The 22,338-nt window shown below is 46.1% G+C and overlaps 2 protein-coding genes across 2 annotated transcripts in view; one reads left to right on the top strand and one right to left on the bottom strand.

Annotated features, from left to right (window-relative positions):
• Positions 1-322: 322 nt before the first annotated feature.
• LOC135901887 (monocarboxylate transporter 9-like) lies at positions 323-20,991 on the bottom strand. The gene is made up of 5 exons (XM_065431714.1): positions 20,916-20,991; positions 15,840-16,075; positions 13,648-13,791; positions 5,151-6,038; positions 323-1,114 (listed from the first exon to the last, which is right to left on the bottom strand). The coding sequence occupies exons 2-5, from the start codon at positions 16,072-16,074 to the stop codon at positions 828-830; spliced, it is 1,554 nt and encodes a 517-aa protein (XP_065287786.1). The 5' UTR covers position 16,075; positions 20,916-20,991; the 3' UTR covers positions 323-827.
• Positions 5,277-22,338, top strand: part of LOC135901885 (monocarboxylate transporter 13-like) — a 92,181-nt gene continuing 75,119 nt past the window's right edge. Inside the window, exon 1 of the mRNA XM_070533607.1 lies at positions 5,277-5,367. The gene's annotated coding sequence lies outside the window, so the exon portion shown is untranslated. The remainder of the gene's footprint in view (positions 5,368-22,338) is intronic.

Genomic DNA, 22,338 nt, shown 5'->3' with positions numbered 1-22,338 from the left:
AGCGCACGATTTTTAGCGCTGTGCACATGGACACACGGCTAGCAGCATAATTCAGTGTACACAAATACTGAGGCAGAACAAACGGATCGCGGAGCATGATAACGCGCTGGAACACGGTAGAAAATGCCATATTTGCGGTACTTTCGCACGTGACCGCACGGCCGTGAGAACAGGCAGATGAAGCGGAAGTACATCTCCCGTGCACCGGTGCGAATAAAGCAAAAAAGACGCAGGCATTCCATTTGTGCCTTTTATTATTTCTGTAAACTTTAATTCGCCAATTCAAGCAACAGAACACACAAAGACCAGATGGTGCCTTGAATAATTCTTGAAGTCACGTGTGACCACGAGCGAGATCACACTGCGGACTCGAGTACGTAGCCGCAGGGACGCGAGTACGTCATCCTCCGGCTTGGAGAGCGGCGGCCGCGAGGAGAAGAAAAAACGGCGTTCGGTTTTAAATTTCGAATCTTTCTGCGGCGGGTAGCGATGTAATACTTTGCAGAGATGATCATTATCACGCAATGTATGCTCTGCGCCTGTCAGCTCAAAATGGCCAGACCTGGTGAGGGGCCCTTTAAGCTCAGTATCCCGAGACAGAATATGTATGCACACAATCCCCCGTCACCACTTGACTCTAACCGCAGAAATGAAGCCTAGGCCGAGCAGGATATATTGCAAATCTAAATATGTTTTACCTGGACAACGAGGAGCCAATATAAGTAAACGCCATCATAACGATGCTTTGGAATCGAGTGATCTGGTCGTCATAATCTCAGATTTGCGAACGCCTGTAATTCAGACAGGATGAATTATTTTGGGGAACTTTATTTACAGGCTTTTCCACATTCTAGATCGAATTTCTTCACGCCGTCCGCGGTACAACAGCCAGCGCTGGGACCGTGGGCGGCGCCTGCGAAACCTGGGTTGCAGTAAATTGCGTGGCCAGCGACGATGATGGCATCGGTGGCTCCGATGGGCTGCGGCTGCCATTCCTTCCGTTTGCGCCGCTCGCGTAGGAACACGGCTAGCCAAACCAGGCCCAACAAGAAAACGCCTCCGGACAAAAACCGGTACATATTGCTGTAGCAACCAACGTGGTCTCGAAAATAGCCTGCATGAAGAAAACAGGGCTTACTCTCTGCATTTTGCTTTAGTTAGAGGCCCGAATTGGCCACCCTTTCTGCCGCTTTATTACAAAACATCCGAGAAAGCCTACAGATTATCTATACTGGATATTTCGCTCAATAGTTTTGCAAACGAATGCACCAAGAGTCCGAATTTTAGCTGCTGCAATGGACAGTGAGAAGCGCGCTCATTCAGCGAACTTAATATGTGACATTTTTTTATGTTTCAAAGGCCCAATTATAAAGGATAAATGGAGGCATTGGAGGCTTGAAGTACACAACACTATAGCTCTGCCACTACCAATTAGCAAAGAAATATTCAATCACTTTGTTTTATTCTGCTTGGCTGCCTCCATCTCTTTCATCGAAGTGAGGTTGCTGCCCGACAGGAGTGCCACCACAGCCACTCAGCAAACTTGCTTTTACTGTGGAATAAAGCGAGTCAACTCTCCGTTTTCAACCTGTCAAAACGCGTACTACTTGCCTGCGCTAAACCAAGCTCCGAAGAGGTCCGACATTATGTGTAGGGATTCCTCTCTGAATGGCAACAGCAATCAACTTATTTCATGGATTGTGGCATGAAAGGAAATTGGCACGCCATCATTTTCTGTGCTCTATCGCGCAAATGCCCGGCGATAATATGCCGAACCTTAGCGTCAGCGCAGCGCGGCGTTCCTATCCGTTGACACAATTGCAAAAGTAGCTAGTCCCGCAGATGTCGGACGGATAAAAAAAAAAAAGATCCCACAGTTACGAGATCAAGCGACTTTTGTCTGACGATGCCTGTTGCGACGCGCAGAGGGAAAGAAAACTAATAAAGTAAGCACGCGCATAGTTCCATTCCCAGAGGAGGAACTACGGCGCGAACCTCACCGCAAAACCTTCATCAGCGGCCACTTCGAGTTAGAGGATTAACCGTGGGCAGCATTGCTGTCCCGAATGCTGGGAAGCTTATACAACAGCGTTTTATCTTGTTAAGTGAAACTTCTCTGGAAGTAAAGTTTAATTGATGGCTTGCTACTTGGCTGACGAAAAGAAAAGAAAACATCACTAATAGTTAAGCCATATCTTGGATGGCTTCACGGACTTTTCCTTGTACAACATTTTCTCACCTCCTTACGTTACGAATAAATCTCCTCTGCATGCGTTCCCGCTGAACATGTTAATCGTTGCGAACGCACACTCCTCCTCTGTGCACGAAGATGGTGGCGATGTATTTGCAGCTCTGTTGAAACGGGGCGCTGACAAACGGTCACTGATGCGCTTGATTGATTCAGGTTTTACTGCATCTATTGCCGTCTAGCTATTTGCTTCTATAGTGGTAATCTTAACTTTCGTATTAAAAACCTGTTTCACTATATTGTAACTCTTCGCTCGTGGTACCTCGTATACATGAGAGTATCTCGACGAAGGTAATCGCTCCGTCAGAAAACATAGCTTGCTTTGGGTCACACCACAAAGGAAAAGCTAGTAGCAGAGATGGCTAATGTGGCGGACGAACTGGGAAAAAAATTTTAAATAGAGATACGGCACAGCCCGTTTCCGCTGTTTCTGAAAGATAAACACAGTGCAAGTTGGTCCATGCGGACAACTAACCGGCGGCGTGCACACGCAAAGCCACATAAAAAAGCAACGCAACTTCAAGTCAACAATACGCATGCAAATGAACACTTACACACAGATCCGAGGTGCTGTGTGAGGCAATGGCAGTGCCAAACTTGTCGTAGGCAACCCACAACGGCGCACGACAACGCCACGAGCAAGCCCGTCTGGATGTGAGTTTTGTGCATTACACGTAGACAAACCATAGTGGTCTACGCGAGGTAACATTTAAAATCACCTCGCGGCTTCCTTATGTCATCAACATCATCTCCAAATGTCAATTAATGCAAACGCCGCAGAATGCCTCGCTTACCTGAATTAAAAAGTGCGAGGGATGTGCATAATCTTTTGCACGTTACAGTCCTCCTAAACTCTATAGGTATATTACAAATAAAATAAATAAAACGACCTGGTGTGGCTACTTCCCTGCTTCATCAGCAGCCCTTCACATTTTGTCTCTTTTCAAATTTGTATTTAGGCATTTAGGTTCGCCATATTTTCTAATTATATCCTCATGGCATACGTAACAAACACTTGTAATTCGCACGATGTGCGCGCGGGACCGCACTGCGGTATTTACCGTTGGAACACTTACAGCATTATCAGGAATTAATCGACCTGGCTTGGCCTGCTTAAATGAGCACAATGACGAGGCTGCTGCATTGCATAGCCGAGGATGCTGCATTTTACTCGCTACTCCAAATAAATGCTCGTCCCCCTAACGGCAGCGACGGGAAGCAGCTAATATAGTTTCTGTAGCAAGTTCACAAAATACTAGTGATCAAATCGACGCGATGCCGCCACACAAAAAACGCCCCGAAAAAAAAAACGATGTCGAAATAATTTTGCTGTCTACCATTATGCGTACCACAGCAGTGGAAAGACAGCAATTCTTCATTTCATCATTGCCCCAAACTAGGGGACGAAGCGCAGCGGAGAGCGGCACGGATAATAATCTTGCACATTGACGAAAAGGCCGCTATCGTGGACAAGCTAAGCCGAGTGAGAGCCTTAGGCGCGTTCTTCTTACCCCGATGTCCCTTTTTCTTAGCACCTTGCTGCATTCTGGCGAAGCTCTCGCTTCTACCACCTATGTTGTGATTACAATCAAAATAATGCAATGTTTTTAATATTCTTTTTAAAGTTTCTGTGAACAGCTGTCTAATAGACTTTAAGAAGAAATTACGATGGTTTTTTATTCTATATTTAAATAGCGTTCATTTTCATCAAAACTTCACATCTGAGGTGAATTGTCAATATGGTAATCTGTGATACAGCAACAGTATTCAGCACAATTGTTTAATAGGTTAAAAGTCTCACAGTCCATGAAATTTCAACAGGCTACATGGATTGGTGTATTCAATAAAAATCGTAAATAAAGCAACTTTTGAAAATTGTAGGAAATTAAGCAGTTATTCAAAAACAATCATTTTTGCACAGAAGCCTCAAAGAGTGCTAGCTGACACTTCTTTAAGTCTACGTTTTACATACAAAAATGTATTCTTTCTAGCTTTAATATATTGAATTTCATATTGTTGTGAATTTGCGAGAATGCCTTGTGCACGAAATGGGCGCCTCCACGCTGAAGAAGTTCGCTATGTTTTTCCTCCTAAAATATTCATTTGGCAAAGAAGCCACGTCCACTTTCGCGCTAATGAGTAATATGCGCATAAAATACAAAATATTCAATAAAATCTAAAATACGAATTTTCCGAACCGTGTTGATCTCTCGTGGAATCACCGTCCTTATCATGGAGCAGCTAAGCAATCTTTTTTTATAGCTCACCTATTTGTTTTCATCATAACATGTACGCTTCTTCTTTCATCTCAAAATATGTTTTAATAGCGTTGCTCCTCCGTCTCTTTACAATTGAACTCGTTATCGTGAATTCGTTCCCTTGTGATTGCGAAAGGCTTCTGAAAAATAGCTAATTGCGAACACATAGTGCCTTTTTGTTACTTGCTTGATCGCTTTTAGTTACACTTTAGCTTTGATCGTAGCCCTGCTGTTTTATTCAGTGCTCGAAAGTATATTTTTCTTGTCTAACTGCTGCTATAACTTTTTTTGTGTACACTTTTAGAATAAAGGGGTCTGTTGAAAAGCTTAGACCATTTTGAATTTCTTTTTTTTTCATGAGCGCTATTGGGATATGGAATCATTCAATAAAGAACCATAAAAATGCGGAGACACGGCTTCTACTGGGCGCTTTGCAGTAGACAAAAAAAAAACCATTAGACGAACTCATCAAACAAACACAAAAAATAAACCGCTCTTTTTATCAATGTTTGACTTGCCTCTACGGTGATTGCCCTTATGTTCCCAATATGTTCACTTTGTAAGTTGATGCATAGCAGCAGACACTTATGTAATGTTGTATAAGAAATACACCGCAGAAGAAGTTTGTGGAAGAATATACTTACCAATAAATAAGGGTTTAAGTAAGAACAGGGGGCCAGCCACAGTGCCAACGATACCGTAGCTAATCGGTAGCCGCTGAAGGCCCATGTAGTCAGCCATGAGGGCTGGGTACATAGTGACACTGCAACCGATGGCCATGGAGAGGCACATGCAGGCGGCCAGAATCTCATAGTAAGTGCTCACGAGAGGAAACCCGAAGAGCACGAAAGACATCCACAGGTAAGTCACTGTTGCCAGGCAACTACGCGTCACATGCCCTCTGTCCACCAGCAAAGGAATGAACAGGCGTCCAAGCGTATCAGTCATTGAGAACAACGGTATGAGGCCCACGGCAGCCTCCAAAGCTGTGCCCTTGTCGATGGCAAAGTCCACGATAGTGGCCATGAAGACGTCGAAGTTGTAACCAAACACAATGTACGTCAGCATCACAGCATAAAACATGGGATTCTCCAGTACGGTGAGTCCGTGCCGGATGCTCCAGGGATTCAGCGGGTTTTTTTCATCACTATGTGTGTTCCTCACATTCTTCACACCAGAAGTTTCAACAAATGACGTGCTATTCAGTGCCGCTTTCGTGACCTCTTTCTCAATGGTATAGATATCTTTGGCACGCTTCAACGCCAAAGCGTCTTCCACTCGCTGTCGCCGTATCCACGATGGCTCTTTCAGCAGGAGGCTAGCGGCGGTGACATTACTGACAATGGCACCGAAAATCATAACGCTACTGCGGAAATTGTAAGTCTCCTCGAGGTAGAGCAGCAGCCTCGGAAAGACAAAGGCGGAGCTTGTGGATCCTGCGTACGTAATGCCTAGGGCGAATCCGCGGTACTTCTCGAAGTGTTGGTTGATGTATAAAGGGAGTGTCATGAGGACAAGGCCAGATCCTACACCTTGAACACAAAGAGAAAACAGAGAAAGGAGAAAACAACATTTGAAAATTTTAAACAAGGTAGATTGCGCGCTAAAATATAGAGTAATCTTCCATAGTGCACTAAAGAAAAAGTAAAACCAATATCCTCTTTACAACACTTCACATATCACTCTGCTTAGAGTTACACGCCACTAGAACGGTAGGTAACACAGCGTCTCGGTAACATAGTACCGAATTTCAAAAGGATTATATGGCTGACAGTGGTCCTATCTTACATTGCGGAATTATACCTACAAGAATGTTGGCTATTATCACAGCGTATTTTGTGGGATTTCCCTGTAACCATGGACATGTAGTTCTAGACAGAGTAGGATTTATCGCCTATTGTTTGGAGGCAATGAAAAGAATCCGTTATGCACTATGGAGACTCGTGCCACCAGTTCGGAGGCCAAGCCAGAACGTGAACGACGGGCGCCATGTACTAACTTACCTGGGCTTCATCCTGTGCGCTTTAAAAGGCATTTTATGCTCCTTTATAACCATGTCTTAGCTGCTTTTCTGTGGAAAACTTTTTCTACAGAGCCTTTTGACCCGCATTGAGCCGCATTTGCAACGTAAAATTTTGAAGCCAAAGTGCTCTAATCGGCATTTTCTGAAAGTAGTCTTCTTAGGCAGCACATAACGCGGCTTCAGTTGGACCTTAGTTTGACTTGGCCTAAGAAGTGCTACCAATAGAGCAGTGAGAAAGACTACAAATATATTTCATTTATGCATCCAGACCAAAACGCCCCAATGAAATCTTTGTTTCAGCTTTTGTACGTGTGCCTGCGCCCTTCTTTCACTATATATATATATATATATATATATATATATATATATATATATATATATATATATATATATGAACGAGAAGAAAGTGGGTTAACCGAGCGGCCCGATTTTTTATTAGTCATGTCATTTCATCTACATTAATGTCCATCATATTTATCATTTCTTTATTTCATGTATTAAGCACAAGTCATTTCCCCTATGTTGTTCTTGGTGTCAGTGTGTGTTGGCTTCTTATGATGTGACTAATATATATATATATATATATATATATATATATTGTCACGGCTCACTTGAGACAAGAGCGGAGAGCGTTATTTTAACCTTGACAATTAGAACAAGCGTTCAGTGTTCGCTTCTTCTTCTATAGCACGCTCGCTTGCACACACGAGGTCGTCGTCCTCGTCGTCAGCGTGGTTGGGCACAGATGGCGTCGCGGCATTTGCCCCCCTTCAGAAGGAGCATCGTCCCGATGCTTGGCGGGTAGCACCCGGTGTCCAGCCCACCAGCAAGTGTTCATGTCATTCAGTCAAATAAGGTTTCATGCGCACCACGTGCACAGTCTCAGGCAGGTCCTGACGGCGCCTCGAGCAGGATTGGCTGGCAGGAATGACTTCATAGTTGACGTCGCTAAGGCGTCGTAGAACCTTGTACGGTCCGAAGTATCGGCGCAGAAGTTTCTCCGCGAGGCATCGGCGGCGCACGGGAGCCCAAACCCAGACTCTTTGGCCGGGCTGGTAGACGACGCATCGATGGCGTTGATTGTAACGTCGCGCATCACGGTCTTGCTGGCTAGTTATGCGAACGCGTGCGAGCTGTCTTGCTTCTTCGGCGCGCTCTGTAAAATCTGCGGCGTCATTCTCGGAATCGCTCGAATCATGAGGAAGCATAGCATCCAGCATTGTAGTCACTTCTCGACCGTGGAGGAGACTGAATGGCGTCATTCTTGTTGTTTCTTGTCGAGCCGTATTGTAAGCAAACGTTACGTAGGGTAATATTTGGTCCCAGTTCTTGTGTTCCACATCGACATACATGCACAACATGTCTGCAAGAGTCTTGTTGAGGCGCTCCATAAGTCCATTGCTTTGCGGGTGATAAGCTGTCGTCCTTCTGTGTGCTGTGCCACTGAGCGTGAGTACAGTTCGCAAAAGTTCAGCCGTGAATGTGGTTCCCCTGTCGGTTACGATGACCGCTGGAGCACCGTGCCTAAGAACGACGTTTTCGATGAAGAACTGCGCGGCTTCGGCTGCTGTACTGCTCGGAAGTGCTTTGGTTTCTGCATAACGCGTAAGGTAATCTGTCGCAACTATGATCCACTTGTTTCCTGCAGTGGATATTGGGAATGGGCCCAAAAGGTCCATCCCAATTTGTGCAAACGGTGTTTCCGGCACTTGAACGGGATGTAATAGTCCGGCAGGTTTCGTAGGTGGCACTTTTCGTCGCTGACAGTCAAGGCACGTTCGAACGTAGTGCTTCACGTGTGTTGCGACCCGTGGCCAGTAGTATTTCTCTTTGATCCGTGCTAAGGTTCTGGTGTAGCCTAGGTGGCCCGACGTAGCTTCATCGTGACAGGCCTGCAAGATTTCACTGCGGAGAGTTTTAGGGATGACCAGTAGATATCTCTTCCCTGTTGAAGAGAAGTTCCTCTTAAAAAGAACACTGTTTCGCATGCAGAATGATGACAAGTTCCTTGAGAACAATCTGGGCTTGTTTGTGGTGCGGCCTTCTAAGAAATCAATTAGTGAAGCGAGCTCGTGGTCATCTTGCTGTTGTTGAGAGATGGTAGCTGCACCAACAACTCCTAAAAAGCCTGCGGATTCGTCATCATCTCGGCCTGACGACTCGATCGGTGATCTGGACAGGCAGTCAGCGTCTAAGTGCTGTCTTCCCGATTTATAGACCACTGTCATGTCGTACTCTTGAAGCCGTAGGCTCCAGCGTGCCAAACGTGCAGATGGATCTTTCATGTTGGTCAACCAACAGAGAGAATGATGGTCACTTATGACTTGAAATGGGCGGCCATATATGTACGGGCGGAACTTGGTAATGGCCCATACGACAGCCAAGCATTCCTTCTCTGTGGTGGAGTAGTTCGACTCGGCACGTGACAGTGTTCTACTCGCGTAAGCGATGACACGCTCAGCGCCGTCTTGCCGCTGAACAAGGACGGCACCTAGACACACATTGCTGGCGTCGGTGTGGATCATTGTCGGCGCATCCACGTCAAAGTGGGCAAGAACAGGCGGAGTTTGTAGACGGTGCCGCAACTCGTTAAATGCCGCCTCCTGTTCCTCGCCCCACATAAACGTGACATCTTCTCTGGTTAGGCAGGTGAGCGGTGAGGCGATGCGTGCAAAACCCGCAATAAATCGCCGGTAATATGAGCATAGGCCCAGGAAGCGTCTGACTGCCTTCTTGTCCGTAGGCCTTGAAAACTTTGCGACGGCTGCGATTTTCTCAGGATCAGGTCTGACGCCTGTGTGACTTACAATGTGGCCCAAGAACTGTAGTTCTTGATAGCCAAAGTGGCACTTTTCAGGTTTTAAGGTAAGCCCAGCGGACCGTATGGCTTGAAGAACTGACCGTAGCCGACTGAGATGTTCATCAAATGTGGCAGAATAAACAATCACATCGTCTAGGTACACTAAGCAAGTCTTCCACTTAAGGTCTGAGAGAACAGTATCCATTAGTCTTTGGAACGTGGCTGGGGCGGAGCACAAACCAAAAGGAAGAACTTTGAATTCATAGAGCCCATCAGGCGTCACAAACGCAGTCTTTTCGCGATCCCGCTCATCGACCTCTATTTGCCAGTATCCACTTTTTAAGTCCATCGATGAGAAGTAACGTGCATGCCGTAGCCTGTCGAGGGAATCGTCGATGCGTGGTAAGGGATACACATCTTTTTTCGTGACCCGATTGAGCTTGCGATAGTCGATACAAAACCGCAGGCTGCCATCCTTCTTCTTAACGAGTACCACGGGCGATGCCCAAGGGCTTTTCGACGGCTGGATAACATCATCGTCCAGCATTTGCTTGACTTGCTGCTGTATTGCTTCACGCTCTTTCTCAGCCACGCGATACGGATGCTGTCGGATGGGTATTGCTGTTTCCTCCGTAATGATGCGGTGTTTCGTCAGTGGTGTTTGACGCACTCGGGACGTTGTAGAGAAGCAGTCTTTAAAATGGTCAATCAGTTCTCTGAGCCCTTGTTTCTGTTGCGGCGCTAAACCTGGGTCAACGTCGACGACGGGCATAGATGGCATCGTATCGGTGGTTGATTCCTGCTGTACAGCAAAGCAGTGTTGGACGTGGTCCATTTCGTCAAAGTACGCCACAGCGGTGCCTTTACTGATGTGCCGGCGTTCATTCGTAAAATTTGTCAGTAGTACCTCTGTGCGACCGCCGATTAGGCTGACGATACCCCGAGCGATGGCAATACCTTGATGGAACAGAAGTGCAGTTAGTTGTTCGGCTACACCGTCCTTGTCAAACTGTTCTCCGCAACTTACGGAGACAAGACTGCATGATAGAGGTGGTATGCAGACGTCGTCGTCGGCGACACGTAACGATGTACGTCGGCGCTCTTCGTCTTGGCTCGTGTCTGTACTAGTTGACAAGGTTATCTCACCGTCCCGTATGTTAACCACGGCGCCGTACTCCCGCAAGAAGTCCATTCCAAGGATGAGTGATCTGCAGCACTCTTTTAAAATCATAAAAGTGGCGACAAAAGCTGTATTTCCTATCTGGAGCCGTGCAGTACATTTTCCTGTAGGTACCATTACCTGGCCCCCGGCATTTCGAATATAAGGGCCCGTCCATTGCATTCTGACTTTCTTAAGCCGGTCTGCCAACTGCTCACTCATAATCGAAAAGTCTGCACCAGTATCAACTAAAGCTGTGACGTCGTGCCCATGAATTGTTAAGAGTAGGTCGGCACTTACAAATTCGTCGGCGGCCCTTTTCTCCGGGTTGCTGTGCTCGTTTCTCAGTAATAATGGGGGATTTTCGGCGGTTCGACGACTTGCAACCTTCCCCCCGGAGGTCGCTGATTTCAGTTTCCCCGCCGTGGGCTTGGAGAGCGGCCTCGTACCACGTCGGCGAAGCTGCGACGGTTCGGCGAAGAATAACGTAATGGAGACGGCGAGCGCGACCGCAGATCAGCTGAGCTGCCTTGTTCCTGACTGACGCTGTCGTCGAAGCGTGGATGTCTCTCTGGAAACTGGCGCGGAGTGGCAGGTGACATTTCCTGGATGCCACGCTGGCGATGAGGGCAAAAACGATAAATGTGCCCTGGTTCGCCACAGTGAAAACACAATGGTCGGCGGTCAGCAGTGCGCCATACGTCGGTCCTGCGAGGCTGGGGTCGCCTGAAATGCTCCCTCTGTGTCCAGGCAGCAATAGTTGGCCGCTGGTGGTACTGCTGTACCGGCATGGTAGAAAGCGGGCGACGGACAGCGTCTGCGTAGCTATATGCGCGTGGCTCGAAGCGCGGCTCGGGACTCAGTTCAGGGAGCGACTCAGGAGGTGCTAATGCTTGCCGAATTTCTTGGCGAACAACTTCAGCGACCGAAGCAACAGTAAACTCCTTCGGTGTCACAGTCTGCTTCGCAATCTCCTCGCGCACAATGTCTCTTATCAGTTGACGCAGCGAGGTCTCGTCTGTCACTGTGAGTACTGCGGCTCCTGCAGGCGCATCGTTAGTCAGGCGTTCGTATTGCCGACAACGCTGCTGGAGCGCCCGCTCGATTGCTGTGGCTTCCTTAATGAATTCTTCCACCGTTGTTGGCGGGTTACGCACGAGACCAGCGAATAGCTGTTCTTTGACGCCGCGCATGAGATGGCTCAGCTTCTTCGAATCCGGCATGTTGGGATCCGCGCGACGAAACAAACGAGACATGTCCTCGGCAAACATGGAGACACTTTCATTGGGCTTCTGAATGCGCAACTCGAGAAGTCGTTGTGCATTATCTCGGCGATCAGTGCTTCCGAAGGTGTCAAGTAGCCGACGGCAAAATTCGTCCCACGTTGCCAAATGTGCCTCGCGGTTTTGGAACCACGTCCTTGCGCTACCTTCAAGAGCGAAGTACACATTAGAAAGCTTCTGGTCCGGACGCCACTGATTGACCTTAGCTACGCGTTCGTACTGGTCCAGCCAGTCTTCGGCGTCTTCGTACGTGTCACCGTGGAAGCTTGAGGGGACTAGATTGTTTTGGATAGTCACCTGTGTTGGACTTGGAATCGCCATTTCCTGAGTCATTGAGGTCGCTGACGAAGTTCGTTGCAAGAGACCGAATTCCGGGCACAGACCTTGCAGGCGGCGGCTTGCACGGTGCACAGGTGTCTCGACGCGGGGATGATGTCTTGAAGGGCTGGACGCAGGGCTACTCGCAGGAGTCGTCCCTATCATGAGGCGATGATGCGATACCCAGCACGCCCACCAGTGTCACGGCTCACTTGAGACAAGAGCGGAGAGCGTTATTTTAACCTTGACAATTAGAACAAGCGTTCAGTGTTCGCTTCTTCTTCTATAGCACGCTCGCTTGCACACACGAGGTCGTCGTCCTCGTCGTCAGCGTGGTTGGGCACAGATGGCGTCGCGGCAATATAAACGAGAAGAAAGGGGGGTAACAGAGGCGCCCGATTTGTATTAGTCACATCATAAGAAGCCAACAAACACTGACACCAAGTACAACACAGGGGAAATTAATTGTGCTTAATTAATTAAATAAAGAAGCCATAAATTAATGGAAATAAAAGTCGATGAAAAAACAACTTGCCGCAGGTGGGAACCGAACCCACAACCTTCGCATTTCACGTGCGATGCTCCACCGTTTGGGCTACCGCGGCGCTTTTCTCCGGCGCAATTTACCACACAGTTTCTCGTCACGTATGCCTACGACGAATCTGTCGCGGACAAGGCGGCCCTCGACGAGCGGGCTGCTATAGCTGCAGCGCTTTACCAGGTTGCGTAATGCCGAAAAACGTCATCCACAGACTCGCCTGGCTGCTCAGTGCGGCGGTGGAAACGACGACTTTCGTATATATCATTTACTGGATGCACGACGCGCACGCTCGCTTCTTTCTATTCGCTTCCGCCATGTGCACGAATGCCACCTCGTATCTTTTTTTTGTTTTTTTTTCATTATCCTTTTTCTTTCTTTCTGCGTGCCAACTTTCCAAAAGCGCTTCGGAACACTTTCCCTTTCGCGGGAATCTGTTAGTTTGCGTAGTTGCTGTGTTTCACAGGCGTCGTACGTGCGTCGTTAGCGCAGTGGCGGTGATAAGAAGAAAAAAGAAGGACGATAAGGTTAGAAGGAGGGCGCGTGGGATCTTGTCTTCACTTGCTTCGCTGCGGATATTGGTTTTACGATTTATACACACAATTGCCTTCCAGTGATCTAGAAGCACAGCGCCTGTGAGTTTACAATATTCAAATATTCAAACTTATTCAATATTCAAATATTCAGATTGGGCGAGGGAACAAACGCGAGTTAATGACATCTTAGTTAAAATCAAGAAAAAAGAAATGGGCAGGACATGTAATGAGGAGGGATCTCTCATCCTGATTACATGTCCTGCCCATCGTCATTAAGGGCTGCGGACTGGATTCGAAGGGACGGGAAGCGTAGCAGGAGGCGGCAGAAAGTTAGGTGGGCGGATAAGATTAAGAAGTTTGCAGGGACCACATGGCCACAATTAGTACATGGCCGGGGTAGTTGGAGAATTATGGGAAAGGCCTTTACCCTGCAGTGGGCGTTACCAGGCTGATGATGACCTTAGATATCTTAAAGAAGCCTTACCAAACACAATTCCTTGAGTCACAGTAAGCCATGTTATGGTTGGAGCGAAGCTTGAAGCGACGATGCCACAGCACATAATGATGCTACCCGCAAAGGTAACGGGCGGCGGTGTGTACTTCTGGCATAATGGACCAGCCACGAGACCTGCAGGAATGCGATGGCAAAGCATGATTCGCACTGCATTCCACCACGCTGCTTTAGTTTGATTGAATAGAGGTGCCTCATATATACACACACAAGCCAAGTCCTAAATCATAAATATAACCATGAAAAGAAGAGCCAGAACCGTGGTACTTTTCCATATCATAGGAAGCCAAGAAGCAAAGACCCGAAATAAGGGAAATTATTTGTATTTATCAAGTGAAAGAAAGAAAAAATAAAGTAATGGAAATTAATGTGAATAAAGAAACTGACCGCAGGTGGGATACGAACCCACGTACTCGCATTACCAGTATGATGCTCTTACCAATTGGGCTACCGTGGCGCCAGTCTCTGGTCCACCTTCTGGGGTATACATTTTAACTACTATAACTAACCTTGGCTGGATTAAGCAGTGCCACCATTCACAAACATTGGCGGTGGATGTGCAACATCCTTTCTGCCGCAGGCGTCACTTGTACGTGAACTTTTTAGCGGAATGCATCTGGTCAACAAACTCGCGCATGCTTTAATGCACAGTGCTTCCAACCCGGCAACGCTGCCGGAATCGAGACTCTCGCTGTGTAATGAACGAAAAGAAAGGAAACGTTTTAGTTATTTTTACTCTTTTAGTGTGCCAGACAAGTATTACATCAAATGGCTGAGGAGATTGGAAGAAAAACCACTCTATCGCAGCTTGGCAAAGCTCTTATCACCCGTAAGTACATGACATAGTTGCATACAGAAAGGTGAAGAACTCTACAAGCACATTACAGATCCTATTTTCAGCTAATACTATAATAACAGACTGACATATAAAACTATAGGTAATCCAACAGCTATATAACCTCATAGGCCTTACAATAGTGCCTAATTGAGATCCAATGACTGAGTATTTGTCTACTCGAAGTAGTTGTACATAATCAAAACAAATATGCCATCACAACTCTGTGGTCTTTTACCCTGACATACTTAATTTTTCAGATAACTTTGCAGCTCGCGTTATTTCAATATGGGTGCGTTTTGCAGTGTACTGAATTGAGTTTTGACAAATAGCCGTGTACCAAACAGAAAATTACACGAGGGAAATGGATCTGTCAGGCAACATACCCTAGACCTGTTTTGCCCACTTGTGTAAAAGAAAGAAAATATTATAATTTGAGTATTGTTACCTAGGGTGGGTCGAAAAATTAATCTGCAGAAAACTGAATAATGTTTAACAGGCTCGGAAAAAAACAGCAGTTTACAATAGGTAGCGAGGCACTGGAAGTGGTAAGGGCATACATCTACTTAGGGCAGGTAGGGGGGTGACCATGCATCCGGATCATGAGACTGAAATAATCAGACGAAGAAGAATGGGCTGGGGTGCGTTCTGAGATCATTCATGATCATTCTCAGATCATGAACAGCAGGCTGAAATTATCCCTCAAGAGAAATGGGCATGGGCAGGGCATGTAATGCGGAGGAAAGATAACCGATTGTCATTAAGGGTTACGGACTGGATTCCAAAAGAAGGGAAGCGTAGCAGAGGGCGGCAGAAAGTTAGGTGGGCGGATGAGATTAAGAAGTTTGCAGGGACAACATGGCCACAATTAGCCCATGATCGGGGTAGTTGCAGACGTATGGGAGAGGCCTTTGCCCTTCAGTGGGCATAGCCAGGCCGATGATGACCTAAGAAAAATGGCCACTAAAATGCACTGGCATAACTGTGTTGTTTCAACAAACATAAAAAGTTACTGTAGAACAAATTTGTCCGGGACGAATATTTTCGTTAGGTGACATGACTTATCATGGTGTTGCTGCCTTTAATCTAACAATGTGAATATATTGTGTACGTGCCTCTAATCGTGGGACTCTCTTTAGAACGGAAAGGCAAATCGCAAGGAACATATAAATTTTCCATGCATAGCTGCCTTCCTTATCATTACTTTCTTAAGGCTACAGTTCACATGAACGTCTCGTGGGTTGACCTATTTTTCCTTTCTCAGTGCTCTAGTTTTCCCCATTCCTTCGATTTTTTCGCAGTTGTAGCCTAGAGATGTTTCTTAACTCACCGGCAATATTGGCCATGGCTCCCATGAGACAAATTGGCCATGCAGCTTCACCGCGACCCACTTGAAATTCATTCATAATTCCTATGTAAAGAAAGCCTGATGACCTGATTGTTGCGTTAGTGAGAAACGTGGTCATAGCGCATATCACAGCCACGTGCCAGCATTGGTCGACGCCTAGCGAAGCTCGAGGTGGCGCTTTCGTCGTCCCGGCACTGCTTTGTTCTGTAGAAGGCATCCTGCATTGAACAAGCCAATACGTATTCTTTCAAAACAATTTAAAATAACCACGCAGATGCAGCAAGTTGCACCTTGTGCTGAGGTGAAGTGCAAACAGGAATAATAACATGAAAAGCTCATTACGTGATCAAATCTCCATCTAGCACTGTTTCCAAATCGCAGTAGACGCAAGACACATTTGCTTCGTCGCCTCGGAGCTCTCCAGGTAACCTTGGTTTTCTGACGCTTTCTGATGCAAGCGTGCCTGCAAAAGTTAAGCGATTTTCATTGCGCGAATGTACTCGCATGAGCGATGGACTTCCTCAAAGGGATGGAAGCTCACTAAGGTTAAGCAATCGATCCAAGAACCTTTCTACGGATCAATAAATGCGTTGCTTGCGACAATTTCGTTTTTATTACAGTTTAATCAATTGAAGGCGAAAAAATGAATGAGCATCGCTGCCGATGGAGCTGTTTCGCGTTGTGCACAGCACGCTAGGCGATGACGATGTATGTCTACTCATGGAAAGATTCGCTGACTAGCGTCAGTACATGCATGAATCACTCTTTCTGGGAAGGCTTTGGGCGAATAGCGCTAACTTTCATTTTTATCTCGCGTGCGTACCGCCGAATCTGTATAATAATTCGTCCAGTCGAAAGGTCCGATTTCTCTGGACAATATTTGTGTTGTATGCGCAGCCCTACTGTACACTAAGAACTGGTTTCGCCACACAAACTCTATTTGGAAACGCTACAGAGTGCAAGGCGGGGCAGAAACATACATACATCACCCCAATATTAGTGATACTTGCGCTATTATGACGATTACACACAATGCAGTTTTTATATATATTTCAATTGGGTCGCAACGTCAAATAGTAATAAATTATTCTATAATAAAAACATCATCTGTGACTTTACCCCAGTGCTCATTGAAACAAAAATAATGCTCTATTTTCTAGGCATCGCAGAGTCCGAAGAGAAATCGCTCCGTCCTTTCAATATAATATTAGCGAGGCCCTTCCGCAGACTTCAGGAGTGAATCAGTTAACCAATGCATAATTATTAGAAATTTTTTCTCGTGTACATGGAAAGGTAGCGATGTAGAAATGGCTGTGGCAGCCCAAAATACGTCAGCAATTACCCCGTCACGGCCAAATTTTCTTTTTCTGAGATTACAATGTTTGTGAAGGTGCTTGTGGTGATTGTGCAATAGCAGATTAAGCAACAGTCAAGGCAGGGAGTCGCCTCAACAGCAGCGTCTCTGTCAGCGACATAAAACTGAGTCGCCACAGATGTGAACGTCAGCCGTCATGGAGAAGCTCAAATACCTGCAGGGCTCGGTATTCAGGATGATCTCGCGGCTTTCTAGGAGGACACAAGTAAAAACAAATTTAGGAGTTTACGTGCCAATACAACGATTACGTTAAGAGGCATGTCGTTGAAATGAACTCGGCGTTAATTTCCACTACCGGGGGCGGGGTCCTTACCGAGAAGCCAGTGCGAGGTGCGCGCGTGTTTTCGCAGTCCATCCTCATAGAAATGCGGCCGCGACAGCAGCGTTCCAACCCACGACCACGTGCTCAGCAGCCCAGCGCCAAAACCACTGAACCCCTTCTACGTATGGGGATTGGAGTTCCCGCATAAAATCAGGTGGAAATGCATTTCTCCGAAGCGCATTCAATTACACCGAGCATGGTAACTCCATAAATCAGTGCCACGCGAATCTTCTCTTCCATCCAAATTGGAATGCACACAGAGTGCGTACTGTGCACACCCCTTCTCGGCAACCTCAGATGATTTTGCGGTTTGTTCAGATTGGGAGAAGCTAGGATCCTGGGGGTGCCAAGGCCACGCCACCCGCAGCAGCCCGAAGCTCCGCCGCTTTCACACCCCGTATAGTGGCAGCTGCCGCGCGAATGGCGCGCGCCTGGCTCGGAGTCGCGCCCTCATCGGTGGAGCGATCTGTTAGCAGGCGCGCCTCAGTACTCTCCGCAGCTGCTTCTATCCTCGCAGTGCGAAGATGCCTCGACTAACAAAGGCGAACTTCGCTTCAACGTCACGCGCCGTACTAGCCAGGGATAGGCACGGCTACGCCAATCTAACGGTAGAGAAGGAAGAACGTTTAGCTCGCTAACGCGCGAAGATTGAGCTAATATATACTGCTTTGCGCCATGATAATTCCCCTTAAGGAAGTTCTCGCGGTGTATTTTTTTCTCTTCTCTATTACTGAGTTGTTACTACGTTGTTATCAGAAAAATATTACAATGTACGATTATTGCTACTCGGAATGATTTTATTGCGCTTATGTTGTTTTTCTACTAGCAATATTGTACTTATAAGGAAGTTTGTTAGCCCAGCAGTACCAATGAGCCTACAGACTCGCCCTAGAAGTGGCGATGCCCACCGCAAGACGGATGAAAAATTGAAAACCCATTAAATGTTCAACCACGGCTACGTGGACCTATTATAAAAGGGTCCAGAGTATGAATAAATATGCGCATCATTCTCAGAAAGACGTATATTTTTCTCATGAGTCCTGGCGTACGTTCCTCAGCACAAAAGGAAAAAAAAATATGACGGAGATGTTCCAGTGTACACAGCGACAGAGAGGTTTCAGGCCTGTTAGTTTTCATTGTTGTCCCCATATCATTGTATAAGCCCGACTTTCGTAAAATGAAACTGATTCTTGCAAATATGTACTTATGAGATCGCGACAATAAACAGACGAAACTACGTTCATTCCTTCCAAATCAATCCCATTATTGAGGCAACCACGTCTGATATAGGCAATGACTGGCGGTAACGTCCTAAATTAGGGAGTAAGCAATATCGAAGTAGCGGTATGCGTGTTATATTCAGATGAATGATTGTCATACTATGAAATAGGCATCGCACCAATACAAAAAAGTAAGTTTACGCTTTTTCCCAAGACAAGCCGAGTTATTATAGCGAAAGCAATACCTCATACACATAATTAGAACGAAACATAAATCTGCATACACTTCTGGTGTACCGTAGCTTCTTCCGTAGAAGCGAACGCGTGTTTTTATATGAGAGCCTTCAAGTTGCTGTATATCCGCCTTAACACAATACTTATATAGTCCTAAACCAAAATAAATAAAGAAATACATAATCAATTTTGTTGGAGGAAGCATTTAGGATGTGAATTTTTTTAGCCCTTATCATGTGGCAACGAATGGAAAATGATTGTCAGCAACAATTAAGATACTCAGTTGTGTACAGAGCCATGTCCCTGACTGCTCGAAACGCCAAATTAGCCGCAAGAAGCAATATATAACCACGTACAATGACAGCGCTTATGTGGCGGGGGAAAGTACCAAAATTAAACAGTTATGCGCCTTCTAATGCTACAATATAGAGCATCCTTTTCGCATCTTCCTACGCAGTTTAAGGTAGTATGCGACCAGGAAGGCATTCAAACAAGTCGCCAAACAAAATGCCCTGCAGCTCCGCCCGCTGACCACGCACACTTTATTGTACTGTTCTGCAGGTAACCTAACGGCACGTTATTCGGTTCTTTACAAATAAATTGCTCAATAAAGCAATAAATACGTGTCTCTCTTGGTTGTTCTTCATTTAGAAATGCCTAACTACACTTTTTCGTCACATGGGGCACTTTAGATTGCGATCAGACCCGATCCGGAGGAAAGCTCCTCGTAATAGTCGGGTTATGCTCCAAAGCCGCTGTGATAGTTCTGGCGGGAAATATTTGCTTAGGTCTATGTCGCGATTGGTCATCAGTGCGTGCCGCCCCACCCAAGAGGGCGCTTCGCAAGTTCTTGCGATTTTTGAAAATTCAAAATATTTTGTTTTGTTCCAAGACCCTTTGTGAACAGCGACATGTACATCAGCTTCCTAGTGGGTGCCACGATTGGTGTTCCTTATTAACGACTGCGTCTTCCAACAAGTTCACATGTTGGAGTTGCCAAATATCCCATTTGTTTGAGGTTTAGCTGCTGAAACGGCCGCGCCTGTTGCAATTATTTATCTTAATGATCACAGAAGTGGTAAAAAGTAGATATTTCAGGGCCTCCGTGCATCATCTGGACGGTTTTATGATACTGTGAGGAGCAAAGCAGAAAGCAGTAGAAGAGACAGGGCAAGCTTCTGAGTATCAAACCGAAGGACAAGAGCCAGCAAAGACAAGCAAAAGGGACTGTTTCAAGATGCAATTAGAAGAGAAAAATGGTGGATATTGCAGGAGCGTTCTCGGCTTTGTTTGCTAGACCGAAATTTTTAAGTTCTATTTTATATCAAAACCGTATAGTTGCGAAGATAGAGAAAATTTTCTAAGCAACCGGCAGTCATTCGAAAGGGAGATTTTCTCCTATAGTTGCCGAATGTCGGGCGCACATGGTGAAAGCCAAAAAAGCATGCCCGATTTAGAAGTTTAGAGTAGATTAGTAAATGTGTCCTTAAAAGTTAGTCAAGATGTAGTCATACAGCATATCAGTTTTTTTTTTCGACTTATTGGTTGTAGTAATAATTCGCGCTTTGGTTCAAAAGAAAGCCTTGCGCGTCGAAAGAGAAGTTGAACAAATCTACGCTGTGTAACATAGCAAACTTTCTAAGAATGTTCTTGAACAAAAGTAAGAAACTATTTTATTGGTATGCTTACACCTTAAAATGATTTGAATATTTCTGTGCAACTTGCGACACGTTATTAGACTAGAGCATTTCAACAACGCGTAGAAAATACGAGCCCATTTGCGTAAAATTAAGCGTAGTGAAAGAGAACCGTAGCTAAACACTATAAGTTGCTGCTGAAGTCGCTTTAACTACAACGCCACTGCATCGGCCGTGGCAAGCCGGGAGAACGGGCAAAATAGTTCATACCTTCTATGCAGCTCATGTAGCCCTGGAAGCGCTCTGTAGATGTGATGACGAAGAACAAAGGCTCGTGACACTCGCGTGCTAGCTTTTTAGTCATTTAGCCGGCAGGCTATCAGATAAGCCGGCGTGTTATAATCAGCGATTTTGAAGGGCAAGATGGGCGCTTGCGCAAATTCGTTGCACGCTCGCCTCATGCGAAGAGCAAACACGAATGCAGCGGAAGAGGCTGTGCGATCTGAAGAAACTCACATGGTGCAAGATACGCGTGACGTCACCACATATTTTTGCGGCATTAACAGCGTGTCATTTATACCTATCTTGATTGCCAAGGACACTGTCAAGCATACATAGAAGGATGATGGTAAAAATAACAAGCTTTAAAGGCGGGGGGGGGGGGGGGGGCGCAGTGGAGAAGGCTTTCAGGACAGTATCTTTGTGCTGCTCGCTCACGTGAAGGTCGAGTCAAATATAAATTGCACTTAACTGAAACAGCGGTCTGAACCCAATCGCTGGTAGCATCAAGAGTAGCGGCACCGATTTGTGTGCGTTTATTTAGTGTAAAGAAACAGAAAAAAATATCGCCGACAAATCGCAAATAAACAGCCTAATTATGAACGAAATACCAAATCACGTGACTACATAGCGCCTAATTGCGAAAGTTGAGTTGATAATATAATATTTTTAGCCTATCTGAATCAATAGCCAGTGAGATGCTATTTTCACTGTTCGGTAGACAGCGCCGCAATTCACCAACATCATCAGTTCATCATCAACGTCAACAAATTTGGGGTGCACAGATTTGGTGGCGTATTAAAAGGCGCCCGCCGGGCCTTCACTCCTGTATTACTACTTCCTCTTTTTTAATTTGACCCTAGTTCCCTCAACATTGTTATATTAAGGACGTGGGTGTCAGCAATTAAACAAATGTTTCATCATGTATAACGAGTTTCCACTACCAGGGGTCATTGGGCAATCCTCTGCTGGTTTTAGTAGACCCTAGCTGTGTAACCCGAAATGCCCTTATTTTCCTTTAATCCGCCGCCCCACTGCGATTGAATGCCCCTCGCTCTGGCTTTGCTCATCAAGCCTGTATTGGCCAACGCCTGCCGTTGTGTCCTTTATAGCCCCTATATTGCTTGAAAAGCTTGGCGCAGCGTGGCGAAGTGCAAGCTTTTTGTTAGCCAGTCAATAACGAGAACTTCCAGGCTCGCACCGATTAATAGTATGATCATTCATTGTCCAGGTCAAGCTGGTACAGGGAAGGGGTTTCGGCGACCTTCAACCGCACCTGCTTGGAGCTGGAATCAGGTTCAACATTGCACAGAGTTCATCCGGGAAGACGAGGGGATCTAAAAAGAAAACCAGAAGTTTAATACATCATTACGGATGAACAGAGTAAATACATCTATATGCACAAAATGTATAT

The sequence above is a fragment of the Dermacentor albipictus genome, chromosome 2, assembly GCF_038994185.2.
Source record: "Dermacentor albipictus isolate Rhodes 1998 colony chromosome 2, USDA_Dalb.pri_finalv2, whole genome shotgun sequence".
In the NCBI taxonomy this organism is placed as follows: domain Eukaryota; kingdom Metazoa; phylum Arthropoda; class Arachnida; order Ixodida; family Ixodidae; genus Dermacentor; species Dermacentor albipictus.
Note: the sequence above shows the minus strand (reverse complement) of the source record. Positions and strands in the feature narration are given on the sequence as shown.